The following is a 17,441-nucleotide window of genomic DNA, read 5'->3' as shown; positions in this document are numbered from 1 at the left end:
TGAACATCCCGTGTATTAGTCTATATATATAAATATCAAAGTTTGTCGTCTGTTTTCATCTGCCGTCGCTCGATGTCTGTCCAGCTATAGCGATGAAAATCTCGCAGTGAAAAATCATAAGTCGACAAGTTAACCCATTAAGCTACACAAGATGCAACAGATTTATTAGCCAATATGAGTCATTATCTGGGTTAAAATATGCATAGCGACTCAGCATAACCGCAACGACGCTAAAGCTTGCTCTCATGGTTTTCATTAGTAAGTTTAACAATACGAATACTAGCTTACTCAAATTAGCCAGTGGCAACTACAATACCTGCCACTGTTTACAAGCTGTTTTAATGCGCGTGCTACGCCGGAAATTCATCTAGTTTTTTATATTTCAACCCCTTTCATAGCTGTTGAAGATTGTTTAAGCTTGTTTAAAAAAATCTCCAAGTTTCAGTTGTCGCAATAAGATTTTCAATATGTTTCATGTGAAGCATGCTTCTCACATTCATACCTGCAGTTTTATATGGCGGTGACTGAGTTGAATTCAATCCATTCCTTGAATGATGACCATTGCTTCCATGATTAGGACTCTGTGGATTGGAGTGTGGTTTGTACAGATTTGAAGTTTGTTGTTGATGTCTATGTCTAGCCCCAGGCACATATATTACTGTGTCAATAGATTGTTCACTGCTAGACACGTCTGGATCGGAGAGACTAGCGCTGGTGCCCATTCTTATACCCCTCCTTCTTCTGATGTTAGAGTTAGTGCTGCCAGTGTCATCTGAGCTGTTACTTGAGATCTAATGAGACAAATATTGATGAATAGTACAGCGTTCTTTATAGTAACTTTTATTATCTGATTATATATATTAATATATGTATATGTTGTATATATAGAGTTGATAAATAGTATAACATACTTTATTTTTATTATAGTATAACATACTTTACATTTTTATTATCATATTTATATATATTAATATATTGTATATGTTGTATATATAAAATTTATAAATAGTATAACATACTTTACTTTTATTATCTTATTTAAATACTACAATAAAGTACTATATATGATATATTTATATATACAATATATATATAATATATTCTTCAAAGTAACTTTTAAATTCAAATCTAAAATTTAAGCCAAACTCGCTGATAGTTTTACATAGTTGAGACCAAACTATACATATCATGTTGAGTGCAACAAAACTGGGATAATCTCACCTTGTTGCGGCGTCGAACCTTCATCCTGTGAACACGAGCAGCCAGTTGCAAAATTTGGATTGTCTCTGCATACTGGGAGGGCTGAGTTGATATGTGAACCAAAATACAGGTTCTGCAGTTCTGGTTACCAACTGAGTCTTTCAGCAAGGTCGCGAGCTTGCTTTCTCTAAAACACCAGAGCTACATTAGCTATGTGTGCAGATGCTAGCTTGTTGTAGCTAGTCTTTGCTATTTGAGTCTAAGCTAGTAATCACTTGCACAGTTCTCTACTCATTTTCCATGAATTCAATGATTTTTCTTTTTATTTTTTACTGTTTAGTACACAATTAAATTTTCTGTTTCTAACTAATAGCTTATTCAGAAATATGCAATGTATGTTGCAACTAGGTTTGTCAGAGGTAGGTTACTGTTTTGAATCTTTTTTATAATAACAGCGGTGTCTATCCTTTTGTCTAAAGCCAAAGTTAGAGAGTGGAAAAAACAACCTCATTGCACAGGATATGAACTCACAACATTCAGCATGAGAGACCAAGACTCTAACAACTGCACCACTCAATAGTCTTCTGGCACTTGAGAATAACTGTGCAGATAATGCTCTCTACTTTATTATATTATATAAAGTTCATAGTTATTATCTGTGCTTTATTGGCGCACCTGACAATCTCTCACAGCACACTAGACTGTGACGGTACTAGTACATGATACTAGTATCAATAATCTGTTTTAACAACTATTAGAGTAACCTTATGATTTCTGAACAAGAAACAGATTCAAATATGGATGATTGAGGATAGCAAGGTCATACTTGTGAGGAAACTGTCGCTGTCCATTGAGAAGAGCGGTAATCACACTGCCAAGTGTCGCCAGAGTCAGCGCCGTGCCATCACTACTAGATTTTGCACAAGGACCAATATCAATAAAGTGCAGACGACTCCGTCCCCCAGCCACAAGAGCGCCACCAGGTGATGGCCTTGACTCCACATGATGCTGGTATATGTGGAGTGTAAAAAGCAAGTGTGCACCTTTGCTCTCTGACTTTTCTGCAAGAAACCATGAGAAGGGATCATGAATCAGTTGCCTTGAGAGATTTCTTCTGAGATTATCAACCTTTAGCTAAAGACAACCTTTTTTTACTTGCTAATGTAATGTATGACCTAATGATTCAAATTACGGAAAGGCCACTGGTGATGGCAGACAGGGCATTCAACCTTATATTTCTCAGATCAACAATACAGATTAATTTAATTTTGTAGTAAAACACTTAATATATTATTAAAATAAAAGAATATGTAACTTTTAGCCTAAAAGCAAACTAAACACTGCCGTGATCATGTTTGGAGTAAAATCTTTTAATCATCTTCTTTATAGAAGTCAGAAAAATGGTTTAAAAAACAATTAGTGATTCTCTGTTCTGAGATCTCTTACAAATTTAGCAAAACTTCATAAATAATTTATTTCTGACTAAAGTAGTTAGTTTTTGTACACTTTTTACAGCCTTGATAGCTGTTATGTTGTCTATGAAAATAGCTCTTAGCCCAGCTCTTCATCGAAACTTACACATCGAGTTCAATTGATGGTTCCACTAATTTTCACATGGCGATGATACCTCCAGCTGATGGAATCATTAAAAGTAAATCAAGCAATCTAGCACAATAATTATCTTTTGTCTCTCCAATAATAAAATTGCGACACGATATTTTTTGTGATCCATGCAAGGGTTGAGAAGATGTTTAAAAACCCAGATTTACAGAACATCAGCTATCACTTATCACTATTATTAATAACCTTGGTATTTACCAGTTGAGTTGAGCAGAGAAGTGAGGGCGGCATCAAGATAGTGCCCCGCATGGTCAACATCAGGTGCCCTCAGCTCATTCAGGTTTTCGACTTGTGCACCATAGACATCGGTAGATGTAAGTTGGACATGCTCAGGGTTCTCACCGCTGCCTATACAAAATAACAAAAGTGACCGAAAAAAAAACACTAAGAGCTTCATCAACTTATTGATTTATTGGGTTTAAGGAAACCATAAGTATGCATTGCTTGTGCTAGGAAACCTTTATTTAAAACCGTGCCCAAGAAATCAACAGCCTCAAAACAAAACCATTTCAATGTTTTTCAAAAGTGTCCAGGTTGATACAAGGTGTCAGAGGAAAGATGATTGTTAAATCACCTCTGAACACTGATATAAATTTGCTGAATCACCTTATCTAAACGAACAAAGTTGATACGACGTTATATACGTTGATATGAAGTTTATACGACGCTGTTAATCAGCAGGTTTGCATCGTCTGAAAGATGGAAATAGCAAAAATCCCACAAGTTAAGTGAGTTTTATTACTTGCAAGTTTTAATTAAATGTTTTATGCTTGTGAAAGATGAAAATGACACTTATGAACGATGCGCAGAAACATTCTGCCCAAGCTATTCCATTTTAAACATTTTCCACACTTTGGTCGTTCCTATTTTGAAAGAGTGCTGCTACGCAAGACAGGGGTGGGCCGCTATGACTTCTCGCATAGAATTACTTGTCTTTTCGAGCAAAGCGCTAGTGTTAATCCGTGTGTTAATCCTGTTAATCTGCAACACGCCAGTGTCCATTGAAACACTTACTGCGCAGTAACTCAATGTGTGCACAACTCCAGATCCGCACAAAGTCAGCGTACGTGCAGAATCTAGGGTGTGGCTGTGAAAAAACAGGGCTACGAATTTCGGACTAACGTAAACAGTTGGAGAGCTGAGACAGATGATCTGTGGAGCATTTGCTCTGCTGTCTAAATTGAACTCATATAAATGTCATAATGTTAGCATCTGACGTGATTTACTACTCAACAACCAACTGCTGACTCTGACCTCGGCAGCCAGCATGCACCCAACTAATTAATTTGACAAGCGTGTGTCGCAATCTGGAAATGTTCTTCGCTATACTTTCTTAGATGGCTTGATGCTGTCTTTCTACCAGCTAATCAGGTTCCGAGACTGTTCAGTTCTAAGTGTAAACACATGCGCTCATTATGTATCATTATGGAGGGAAGTGAAGATAATAAAGTTTACTATTGATGGTATGGGTGGGGTTCTACGTGCCCTGTGAAGCCCTAGATCCACAAGCAATGATTTATTCTGGTAACATTTATCACTTATTTGGCACCAGCCTTTGACATGAATTGTGAGTTTGCAACAGTAGCTCATAAATTATATATTGACCTATAAAATGAACTAATTAAAAAAGCTTCAACATTCAGCTCATAACTTTGGTGTGCGGCAATAAGTTTATTGTCAAATGGTTCATGGTAGTAATATAATAAATCCACTAAAAAGATCCTTAACAAACACAAAACTATTACGTTTAGTTATGATGTCATAAAGAAACACATTTTTAAGCGCATCGCCTGTTGCAGTAAATAAAAACCTTAGCATGTGTACCAATTTGAATTATAGAGGATTATAGTTAGATTATAGGATTTATAGAGGATTATAGTTGAAAACCAAACATTAGCTATTGTAGCCTCATTGGCCAAAAAGTGTAACAAAACAATATTTTCAGCATTTCGCACTCAGTAAACTCTCCGAATAGCGAACATGAGAGAATGACTACAGCCTGCTTATTAGTAACGCAGCGTGTTCCAGAACTTTCAGATCTCAATATCGGAGTTGTCTGTTCACATGTCATATTATTTTAAAAGTAAGCGTGTGTGTGTATTTTTTCAAGTTTACATTATGTTAACTGCAAGTATCGATGTCTATACCAATTTCTATGTGATGTTCCACTAGAACAGCAAAAGTTGCATACTGGGGCATCTAATTTAGCCCTGCATCCAAATAGCAAATACGTAACTATAATAAAACCATTTGCTTGTGAGATTTCCAGCTGAATAAGTAAACAGATCGTTGAATATATTTTATGCAAACTTCTAAATACCAAAAATTTCTTAAAAATAACTTGACTTCACATCTACAGTATATAAATGATGGTAGCTCTATGCTTTATAGAAAGCAAATAAACGATATTACTTATTGCCATAGTAATCCAAGTCAAATACATTTTAATTTGTCATACTGCCACATTGTTAAGCAATTTAAATGTATTAAAAAATGATGAATGGTTCGAGTAAGCTACCCTGTAAATAGTCCCTTATAGCGTTTAATAGTAGCTTCCACTAGCTATTTTTCTCCGCCATTTCTCACACAGCTGAATACAAAGAAGAAGAGCCTTCCCATGTGGGATTTTATTGCTCCAAGTTTTCAAGCTAATTACATGTGACAGGGCTGTAAAAGCTATCTACTACGCGAGCTGTCCTAATTATCTATAGGTATTAGTAGTAAATCTCATTCCATCAACAATGTCCATAAGCTTTCTTTAACTAGCTTCATTTTCTTATCAAAATCTGATATGTAATTACTAAGCATTATATCATAATCAATAGCGTCTGCTGCAACCCGTAAACATTCACTAAGAAAAAGTAAGGTAATTGATATGGGGGATAAAACAAAAATAAACACAGTTGAATTTTCATACTTCCAACTCGAGCAAAGATGTAGAGATATCATAAATGATAAACGACCAACAAGCGGAACGCTGCTTTGCTGTTTTTATAGGATAGGTAATTTCTGAAATGGATTACGAACCACATTGATTCCTGTTAGGCTCTCTCACAAGGGTTTGTTTGTTGAGTGAAAGATACAGTCAAGATATCAAATTTATGTTTTAGTATCATTCTCATTTTAGATGTGTCATTACAGCTTGTAGGACAAACACATATTCGAGTTTGGTAATTGAAAGTTGTTTTTTAGTCAAGCTTTGCTATCTTGGCGTAGACTGGCAGAAGCAGGTGCTTTAATCATCGGATAGACTGATAGGAACAGGTGCTTTTTGCCATTATTATAAATCCTGATAAGTAAACAGTGTTTATTTGTTACACCCCCTGAAACTGAAGAGTTGGGTGCACTATGCAGCTACTGATATGTCAAACATGATTTATTTTAAACTGAGCAACAAGCTTAACACCTTTTCCCACGAAAATTCTTACCTGAATTACAATGTGCTAGCAGATCAGTGAGTTCTTCATCCTTTCCTCTTATCTCTAAAGCTGATATGCGAACAGAGAACCGAGCCCCTGTTTTTGTTTTCTGTTGTTCTATCATCTGATAGAGCCATGAAATGGCAGCAGGAATAATGCCAAAGTCAGCGCAAGATGAGTCATCTCCTATTAGGCTACGTGATTTTCCTGAATGAATAGATATAACAATTAAATTCTGACAGCTTAATGTGAGTAGAAAAAAATTGCAAATATTTCAGAGAATTTCTGGGAAAGCAATTTATGGAAACATTAAATCAACTCTTTGATCTCTGATAATAATTTAAAGTTCAAATCATCTTACCACTAATGCAATTGGCAGCTACTTCCGCTAGAAGTTATCAGGTCATATATGATCTTATAATAAAACAGTTTAATGTCAAGAGATTTTTAGAGATTCAATGTTTTAGAGATTTTTAAATATATTTATGATATATTATGTAATAGATTACTATCAACTGTAAACTTATTTTTAATCTTGATTTTTCTTACCACAAATAGCTGAGATTTCTCGTCGAATGTGAATTTGGGGCTGTTAAAGGGACCCACTTTAGTGATCTTTTTATCAGCACATGAAGCAAACACCACAAACTTTGTGGAATTGCTAAAATTTATATGAATTTTTGTAAATATCTTGGAGAATTACAAGTCTCTGAGAGATAAAGTGAGATTTTTTAAAGGTTTAGCCAAAACCTGGCAACTTGAAAAATGGGTCATCTCCATCTCTATACTGCGTGTCTGTTGGTCCGCGCAAACGCTATGCATTTCCATATCTTTGGGCTGATTTTGATGAAACTTCAAACGCATATGCTCCATTCCTTCTGTCAGATTGCAAAAAAATAGATGGTCTCAAAACTCCGTCTGATAACTGAAAACCAGCCTCTTAAACACCCATCTGTGGCTATCTGATTAAACAAAAGAAATCCCAGGCGTCGCCAGGTTTACTGCGAGTCGCTAAATAAAAAAGTTTTAGACGCTGTTTCACACTCTCCCCTCCCCCAAGCAGCACTTGCTAAAAGAAATAAAGAGTGACAGAAATAGCTGTCAGGCAGCGATACTGATTAGCGGCTGCAACACACCGCGCATGTCACTTTTGGCATCAGCTGTTCTTCCATACAGTATTCCACCGTGAGCAGTCAGAATTTACTCGAATGTTATGTAGCAACTGCGCCCCAATTAACTCATTATTTTATATCTGAGTATGTAACCGTATAGCCCAAAATTGTGAAATTAGTTTGATTGGCAGCTGAAGTAGCATTTACTAGGCCAGCTTGATTAAGGCGTATAGTCAGGCTAATTGAATTTACTTCAACTGAAAACACAACACACTTGTTATAACAACATTTATAGCCGTAATTAATCCTACTAGAAAATATGCTATGAATTAGTTAGTGTCAATTTAGAACTAAACGCATTGGAGAAAGGCTAATTTAGCCATTATCGGGGCGGCGTTAAGAGTATTGTACAGCGGTGCAATATACTCCGGTCTACCATCACTGTTTCCATGACCCATTATTTCGCTAGTTTTTGTCATCCGCAAGATAGAAACAATAAAAACTCGTGAGTCAACTTACTCGCGAGTTTTTGTTACTCGCGAGTTTTACTGAATGTTTCACACTTGCGAAAATTGGAAACGGGCACTTGAGAATGATGTGCGAAAAAATGCCCCGCGAGCAACTCCATTTTTAACATCTTCCACACATTAGTCGTTTCGATTTCGAAAGCGGCTGCTAAGCGAGACAGGAGTGCATCACTATGACCTCTTTCGTCGAATTCCTTACTTTTTTAACAAAGCGACTGCGTTAATCCTCAAAATTTAAACGTCCATAAACGCACTTATCACAGGGTAACTTCAGGTGTGCACAATTCCAAAGCCTCGCCATCCGAAAAATGGAAAGAGTGTATGACAGCGTGTAAATGTTTTAGTGCTGTCTCCCTTGTGTGATACAGTCAAACCTCTACTTTTGATTGCCTACTACTTCTAACAAATAAGTCATTCTACACCTGAAGTCATTTTCAACTTTGTTCAGTTCTCAGTTTTTAAAGTGAAAATAGAAAGACAAGTGAAAATTGAAAATGAAAAAACATATAAATGATTAAAATATGTAAGTTCAAGATGAACTTACACAAAATTTTAGTAGATTTTATTAAAAAGAACAAATATTTTTTATTATTTGCGTTTGTTTTTGATGTTTGAGGTGATCCTGACTGCCAGAACGTTTTAAGATGAAAATCTACAAAACCTCATCGCGGTTAAAATGCTCAAAAGGACAATACGTGCCGAAATGACATCACTAGTTGCTTGGCTGACTGTCTTTCTCATAGCTGATGTTGGCCATCAGGTTCAAGTTGCAGTGTTGCATATTTCTATTCTCTGTGCAACTACAGACATCAAAATCTTACTTTCTTGAATCCAGGTATTTTAACTATGACCAAGTTTTGTTGATTTTAATTTTGAAACATCCTGGCAATCAGATCACCTCAAACATAAAAAAATAATCACAAATGATAAATAATAATAATGTTTTCTGATAAAATCTATTAAAGGTTTGTGTAAACTAATAATTAAGTTCGTTCAACTGTCACCTAATCTAAGTTTGAGTAAGTTACATGTCATATCTCCATCTTCACCTTTACCTCTGAAGCTATGAATGACTAAGCAGTGCTATTCCCTTCGAGTGACTGCAAAGGACACCAACAGTTAACAACTTTCTTCATTTGATTAAAATTTCATCAATTTAGTTTTTGACACATAATTTAGCTGCTTATGTCAGCTTTTTACATAGTTTAATATAGTGCATCTTTTATACTGATCTCTGTATAATTACCGGCAGAGTTGTATAAGGTTTTTTAACTGTGGAATTAAACGAATTTTAGAAATACTTGTTTCAAAATATGACGTCTTAACAAACCAGGCAAATGATCTCGAAATGAATTCATTTTGTACGCAGAGGTTTAGCTGTCTTGTCACTACACAAGTAAGTCTTCCTTTAAAATTACAAAGCAGTTAATGTTAATACATTCTACTACTTGTGTTACTAAAAGCTTTATAGCAAATGCTACATATATGTAGAATGCAACAAATATGATCGTTCAATACAAACATATAAAACCTGAAAAGAAAAAAAACATTTCAAGTTTCAGATGTTGCCACATTTGTGGTAGAAAACTCAAACCTTGTCAATTTACACTGGCGATGCATGCTCTTTACTTCTTACCTGTCTTTGACTGTCCAAAGCTGATCACGCAACCATCAGAGCCTTGTAACACAGACTGGAGGATGTCTAGCACTGTGTCCTTACAAACAAGCATCTGAAATATAATTCCGTGTCATAATTGGAGCTATACCACTCAGTCATTTACCACTTCCTTCCATCTTTTGCTGGTGGTGTTATAGCAAACCTTCCGGTTTATACTGTTAGAAGAACTTCGACAATTTCAGTTTTAGATTATTTTAACCCAATTTTCAATTGCTGCTTTTAATTAGCAATTACCAGTATTGTTATGCACATGGTCACATTATGTTGTATATAATCTTATGCTTCAGCAGTTTCTAACACACAAATGACCTCGTAGTTTAAAACTGTCGTTTTATGGCTAGAGTTTACAAAGGTACAGTTTAGTCGAGACGATTGGATCCATTGACAGTGAATAAACGCATGTGTGGCAATGCATCAGATAAGCCCGTGGTTGAAAATATTTAAATATCTTTTAATATTCTATGCTACAGTAATTGAACTTTTATTTGATGCTAACAATATCTTCATGGATTTGTTCGTGAGTTGACTCAACATAATCAAAAAAGTGTTCATGTAGTTTTAAACAGTGTTCCCGAACTATCTATTACTAGAATGGCAGCATTGTTAACTTTCTGCGTACCCAAAATGAGTCACTAATTGCTGACAGCTCCTACCTGCATAGCATCAGCTCCAAACACTGTGTCGAAAGCAAAGAACTTGGGCACTGCAGCGAGCTGGCGTCTGCAACTAGGTGCCATGTTTGATTCATTGCTTGGGTCTCGCAGAATTAGCTGACCTCTTGTAGAGTCAGCCGTGACATACGAACTGGCAGCATTCCCTGCTGTATCTGCTTGCTGTTTCAAACGTACAGCAACGGTAACCTGAAGTAGAAAGTTCTGAAATTGTACTAATATATCAGAGTGTGTAGGTCAGTGCACTCAGAATCACAAGGATATTGTGTTTCGGAATATGAATTACTAAATTAGTACATCTTGTATACTCGCTAATAGAAACAATTTAGGACACGTGCCTGTCATATTGATGTTTTTTGAATCCTGATACTCAAAAAGCATGTCAAAAACATACCAAAGCAATTAAACCTTTAGATGAAAACGATACAACTTTATAAACAAGTGATACTACAATCTTGCTCTGTCCGAATTGCAGCGCATATATTTTTTACTGATTACTCGGAAGGAGTTACTCTCTCCTCTTTTCAAATTGTGCCAACACTCTTTGAAGCTCAGAAATCTATGTTGTTAGGTTTTATCATTTTTAACAAAATTCAATCAATAGCTGAATAGTGATTGAGAACATGCCCTTGAAAGACTTCACATCTGTTATCTAATAACTCGAGTAACATAAGCTAGTAATCGCGGCTAAAAAGGGCATCAAGCTGCTGCTCATATTGTTCATCTTACATCAATACAATTTACAAACAGTTCCATATGCGTCCACAAGCTAAGAAAGAAACTTTTATCCTCGGTTTATCAATAAACGCGTTTATAGGGCCTTCCGAGGGACTAATGGAGTCCTGATTCTACTAACTCTCATGGGAGAGTGCGGAGCACTGTCTCTGTGTGTCGACTGACAACAAGGAAATCACTGAATAAATGCTTCATTGTAATCTTATAATAAACAGGAAACAGCCCAAAGTTCAAACACCAACAACAATTCACTACTAGATGTGTCCTTTGAATATCACAAGGATTCCAGCTTCCGATGATACTGGACAATGCGTAGGTGCACGACGAATTTGTCTATTTTTGTAGCTATAAATAGGTAGCTAGAAATAGTCGCATGCCACTTTACATAAAATAACTGGACATTTTTTCAACTTTAAAAGTTTACTCCACTTAATCTAAGAAATTCATGACCCGCGACTGAAGCCAGAACCCAAAAACTATTATTAAAATGTACCGACGTTATTCAATTGTGAAGAAAGCCATAATTGAAAATGAAGTTTATTTTAGCAAAGCTAACGTTTGATTGGTTATTTATTGTGATGTCATATCACCATAATGTTCATATTTCAGTTGCCTACTGTAGCTTCCAAATTTTTTATGAGTATTGATTTCAATTCTATGCCATTTATGTCTATTGACAATACATAGCTGATAAGAAAAAGTTTCCTGAATATAATATAAACCTGAGTTTTGCAGTAAAGGTGGGTTACCGTAATTTTATGAGCTAGTGTTATTTATATATTTAAGATGTTATCATCTTATTTATTAACCAATGAACAAAAACCTTCACCACATTCACATGTTATTATAAACTTCTGTTTGAAACGTTGTTAAGAAGAAAAGCGCCAGCAATTATAACAAACGCCTATCACCCAGTCAACAGCAGTCTTTTTCTACCAGCCATGTGTTAATTACCTATGGATATTTTTATTCAACTTAATTTTATACTAATCTCACAAATAGGCCTTTAATTTTTATGTGTGAGCCATCATATTACATTGCTTTATTTCTAATTTCTTATCTGAAAACTCTAACAATGTTTGCATGAAGGAAAAAAGTTCCTCTTGCTCATCGTATCTCATCAACTCTGGGTTTTAATGTACCAGATGTGCGTGGTTCTAAAACCAAATAAAAAAACGGCGTCATTGAATTTTTCATGCAGAAACCTGTTATGCTCCCTTCTCAATGGCTTTTGTGACCTCATGAACAATAGCTGCCTACAAGCGGTTAAGGCTTGTAGCAAGATCGCTACGCTGCCCCTTACCACTAATTACTTCTAATCAAATAAAGCTCATGGCCTGCTCAAGGGTGATTTAATAAAGACACGAGTAACCAGCAAACCGATAGAGATGATACGGTATATTCCATCTGCTTGCCTACATGACAGCTCTGGAGGGGCACTTCCAACCAATTGTACATGTATGTCTCAAACACTAAAACCTTGCTAGTTATTAAATGGTACTAACAAAAGAATGTGATACAAGCATAAAAAACATCTTTCTAGACAAGTGAATCTAGCAGAGAAAAAAAACAGTGTTTTGAGCCAACTACCCAATGCTTTTGTCCGGGTGTTCTACATTAAAATGCAATTAGCATAAAGACTATTTATTTGCTGCAGAACGCAAATAACTTTTGTTTAAATTATCTCGGTATTTATATATAGCCTCAGATTCACTTAGCTTCTCACAAATCTAGTCCATGAACCTGGGGTTCCCATAACAATGCTGTGTTTATGGTATGACAATGCCGGGCGTTAGTGGAATGCACCCACCCGCTGGTGATGTCAAGTTTTGCGTATCAGACCACAGATGCTACGAAATGATAATTTGTTGCCAAACGGTTAGTCACCAGTATGCATGCTGGGACACGCTGACTAGTCTATACATCGCGGCGCCACGTACCAGCTGCTATGAAAACTTACTACACTTACATATCATAACACACAAAACTCTACATATAATTGACTTCAGATCATACTCACAAGATAAAATCATCTTTTGGGGATTTTTGTAAGCTGAGTCTTTTTAGAAATAATTTGTCTCTAACTTATATCTTATGTCGGTCTACAAGAAAATCTATTTGTCTAAAACATAAAACTAGTTTCAGTTGGTATATAAAACTTCATAAGACTGGTCTATTTACTTGGCACCATGATGTCTCACCGTAAGTAGTGAGGAATGCTGAAGTAAGAATTTTAGAGGCCATGCGAGAGCTGGGTTGTGCCCGGTAGCACGGTTTCATAATTGCTAAAATACTGCATTTTTATTTTGTTTTTTGTTTGCTAGTTTTGTGACTTAAAACTTTTACTTACTATATTTATTGCTTTACAATGATATAATTATGTTTTAGCTATGTTTGAGGTTGTTCGTCAAAGCCAACTTTTTAATGAGCCCATGTGTTAGTGAACTTGGCTAGAGCAATGTTAGTTTATAGCCTGATCTTTGCCGATTTTCGAATATATCAACGTTTTTTCGCTAAAACTTCATTGAACAATTTAGTCAGCTCAACTGTAATAAGTGACATTTGCAGTTTGAAAATCATGAAATAAGTTTGCTAATTAGAAATTATTTCACCTTGCTTAAAGCAGAACTTCCTTGTTCCAAGACTGTGTTTGTTACTTGCGGGCAGGGAGGAAGGCCCATCCTTAATGCAGACGAATAGTTGGTTTTGAACCGGACGCCATTATCCATAGTTCCTTTCTGTTTCTTCTTGCGTGAGAGAGATCGGGTTGTGACAGGTATGGAATTCATCTCGGGAGCAGAAGAAGTGCTACAATGCATGAGAATATTTTAATGTCAAGCAACCTAGCAGGTGTAAGACTCATAAAAATAATAATGTTTTTGGCAAATTGCTCAGGTTTGGTTCTAAGTTTGATGATGTCGAAATACTGACAGCATAAACAGACACTCCAATCAGCCGGACCAATATCAATACAAACATAGTAGCTGACCATCAGAATAAAATACAGTTAAATTCATTGATGCTACAAGTGTTGCAAGGGGAAGGGGCTGTAGCTGAACCCGGCTTCTCATAATGTCATACGGCTTCTCATAATGTCATATGTAATACCTGTGGTTGTACTATAAAGCTTCATTTTTTCTCATAAAGCCACTGTTCATTACAAAAACGTTGATATATCCTGATACCGGCAAAGATACAGCTGTAAACTAATATCTCTAACAAAAGAAATTCCTAAAACATGGACTCATGAAACCAAATTGGCTATGAAAAATAACCTCAGACATAGCTAAACCGTAAATATACCACTGTAATAAATATGAAGAGTAATAACTCCATATTACATAACTTACAAATAAAGAGCAAAATAAAAAAGCAGTATTTTAACAATTATGAAACTATGCTACCGGGCACAACCCAGGGCACAACCCAGCTCTCTCATGGCCTCTAAAATTGTTACTTCAGCATTCCTCACTACTTACGGTGAGACATCATGGTGCCAAGTAAATACACCAGTCTTATGAAGTTTTATAGACCAACTGAAACAAATTGTAGTTTTATGTTTTAGACAAATCGATTTTCTGCTAGACCGACATAAATTTGGTCATCGACAGCCGCTGATCATTTCATCCCCAGCCTCTGTAATTAGCGTACAACAACAGTGTACAGCAACAGCGGCTTACAGATGGTGGTTAACACTTAATTTTTGTTAACTTTTTGATATCCATATTTTATAACTTTGAGATGACGACATTGAACCAGGTCAATAAAGACCGAGGAAAGGCATTGAATGGTTACCCTAATAATACAAACAAAGATGAATGCTGTTGCTACCATCACTGCTGCAATAATGACACAGCAGATTACGCAGAAAGCATCAAGATTCCTCAATCAACTCTGATTGTCTCAGCGAAGTAGGTATGATTGCTTGTGACAGAGTGCCTTTGATCTTATTAAACATCAAACTACCATCATTAAACCTTCATTATCAGTTGATGGCGTACCATAGTCAAATAGATTTTGAAAATGGATTTGTGTTCTGCGTTGTGGTGACAAGTTTAACGATGAGCTTCCACAAAAATTTCATATATTTTATCAAAAAGTATCGGTTTTTTTTGTTTGCGATTGTTTTGATGTTTGAGATGATCTGACATCCAGAATGCTTTAAGATTAAAATCAACAAAACCTGATCATGGTGAAAATGTGATAGCCGCTATCAATAACAAAAAAGACAGGCAGCCGAGAAACTAGTGATGTCATTTTGGCTCATATTCTTCTTCTGAGCATTTTAACCATGATCAAGTTTTGTCGATTTCAACCTTGAAACATCCTGACAGTCGGAACAACTCAAACATCAAAAACTATCACTAATGATAGAAAAATACTGATACTTTTTGATAAAATCTACTAAAGCTTTGTCAAAGTTCATCCTTAACAGAGCTTTATGTTTCAACTGTTGTGGCTTAAAGATTTCCTGCTTAACTTTACAACCTTCGTTAAATATTTACTTCATCTTGTAAAGAAGACAAGGAGTTGTGTGGCTTTGCAATCGTTAACAATCCAACGCACACATTTCTACACTAAATTTAGGATCCATTGAGATTTCAACATCAACATTCATATAAATAACTGTCTAGCCAGTTAACCGTTTACTGCCTTTTAAATTCAAAAGTTTACTACAAGTTTACGGAGTTCAACACATAATTGACAGCGAGGTGAAGAGGAACAAAAACCATTGTTATGTTAATCAATGAGACTTTTTGTAGTCTATATAAATATATAACTTGAAAGTTTACTTTAGGTATGAGGCATCAGTCTCAGATTTCTAGCTTTTAACATTGAAACTGATTGCAAGAACTCGGCTCAAAAATTACCATAACACAGAACGCAGACACAATGACGGTCTCTGTAAATAAACAATTCAACTGCTATACTTGAAGCTACTTGTGAAAGAAAACAGCATCAATAGCAGCCTAGTTGTTTTTTCAACAAATTAAAAATTTTCAAAATTTCTTTAAAATTTTTAAAAAAGTTAGGATGGCTTTAAAGGCATTTTGAAGACAAGCCATGGACAGGACCACAGGCCAACTGCCAGACTAGGTCACTGCCTGAAATTCAATTAAAAATGTTGTATGACTAATTGACTGTTAAGACAGAATTATCTTTATATGGTTTTATGTAGAAAAACATTTTTGATTTATTCCGAAATGGTTGTGTTTTAGCAAAGAGAAATGTATCTAGCTTCAAAAAATATTCTCAAATCACGGTCTGACACTGAGATGCTTCTGCACACCAAGGGGGGGGCTAACAGTAAAGTGTTGTCTGAGATCTTAAGACAGACTAAAATGCTGTGTGAGATCATGAACTTGACACAAAATGTTGTTTCAGCTCAAGAGGCCGACAGCAAAATGCTATTTGGATCATGTGACTGACACCGAAGTGCTGTCTCAAATCAGGAGGCTGGCACTGAAGTGCTGTCTCAGGGACACAAATATTCAAAACATGTAATGATGACATCTGAATGAGTTGAATAAACATATCGGTGGCAGAGGGCTCGTAGCTGACTATCAGGTTTTATGAGTAATTAAAACGTGACACATTTACGGGATATTACTAAGTGCTTTACCTTTTTGTTATGAATTCAAGCAGCTTATTGACTCGTAATTAACTCTCCCGCAATTAAACGATGTGACATTTCTTCACAGCTCAACATATGCTACCGTCTTAATAATAATATACATTTGGCTAGCCAATTGTGCCAATCCTGTAGCACAATTTCATCTACTGCCAAAAGTACAGAAAGGTTAGAAATTAACACTTCATACAACGGAATGCTCATGACAACATATAAATATTTTTTTATAATATCCTCGAGCTACTTGATTTTTCAGTTGTTCGACAAAAAATGTGTGTTCAATGCATAATACTGCTTTGGTTGTCTCTCATTTTTGAGTTGACAAAAAAAGGTGACTCAACGCTAACATGCCCAACAATAAACTTCCAACTCAAACAGAGAGCTTTTTATCGTACTGTAAGAACTTTTTTGTTGGTATGATAAAAATAGCTGCAGTAGCAAATCTTTACTATAATAAGAGCCGTGTCTGTCCATTTGTCCAAATCCAGGCTAAGAACATTGAAAAAAAAGGATTGAACCACACTGGAATTAAACTTAGATATCCAGATTCCCATAGATAGCACACTCACTGTACCACTCGATCACCATTCCTCCTCTAAGAATAATTGTGCACATATGTATTATGCATGATGATCTCTCACTAGTAATAATAGCGTAACAATTAAAATATTAAACAAAAAATAACTTACTAATTCATCAGTGTTTGTTCATGTCAGAAGAAGCGAAATACAGTATATAATGGTAGAATCCAATCAAAAATATTGTCCTACTTCTATCTCTTTTCAACGCTTCAGCGCAAATGCTTGCCTTTCACTTCTGCCTCATTACAAGATCCATTGCTATAATT

At 35.7% G+C, this 17,441-nt stretch overlaps 1 protein-coding gene across 1 annotated transcript in view; it reads right to left on the bottom strand.

The window, feature by feature from the left end:
- Positions 1-17,441, bottom strand: part of LOC137400688 (uncharacterized) — a 46,755-nt gene that overhangs the window by 9,466 nt on the left and 19,848 nt on the right. The window contains exons 6-13 of the mRNA XM_068087019.1: positions 13,575-13,770; positions 10,210-10,416; positions 9,515-9,608; positions 6,227-6,446; positions 3,019-3,164; positions 2,027-2,261; positions 1,222-1,387; positions 503-791 (exon numbers count right to left, since the gene is read on the bottom strand). Coding sequence (XP_067943120.1) covers positions 503-791; positions 1,222-1,387; positions 2,027-2,261; positions 3,019-3,164; positions 6,227-6,446; positions 9,515-9,608; positions 10,210-10,416; positions 13,575-13,770 — 1,553 coding nt within the window. The remainder of the gene's footprint in view (positions 1-502; positions 792-1,221; positions 1,388-2,026; positions 2,262-3,018; positions 3,165-6,226; positions 6,447-9,514; positions 9,609-10,209; positions 10,417-13,574; positions 13,771-17,441) is intronic.

The sequence above is a fragment of the Watersipora subatra genome, chromosome 7 (assembly GCF_963576615.1).
Source record: "Watersipora subatra chromosome 7, tzWatSuba1.1, whole genome shotgun sequence".
Classification (NCBI taxonomy): Eukaryota; Metazoa; Bryozoa; class Gymnolaemata; order Cheilostomatida; family Watersiporidae; genus Watersipora; species Watersipora subatra.
This window is presented reverse-complemented; position numbering and strand designations above follow the sequence as displayed.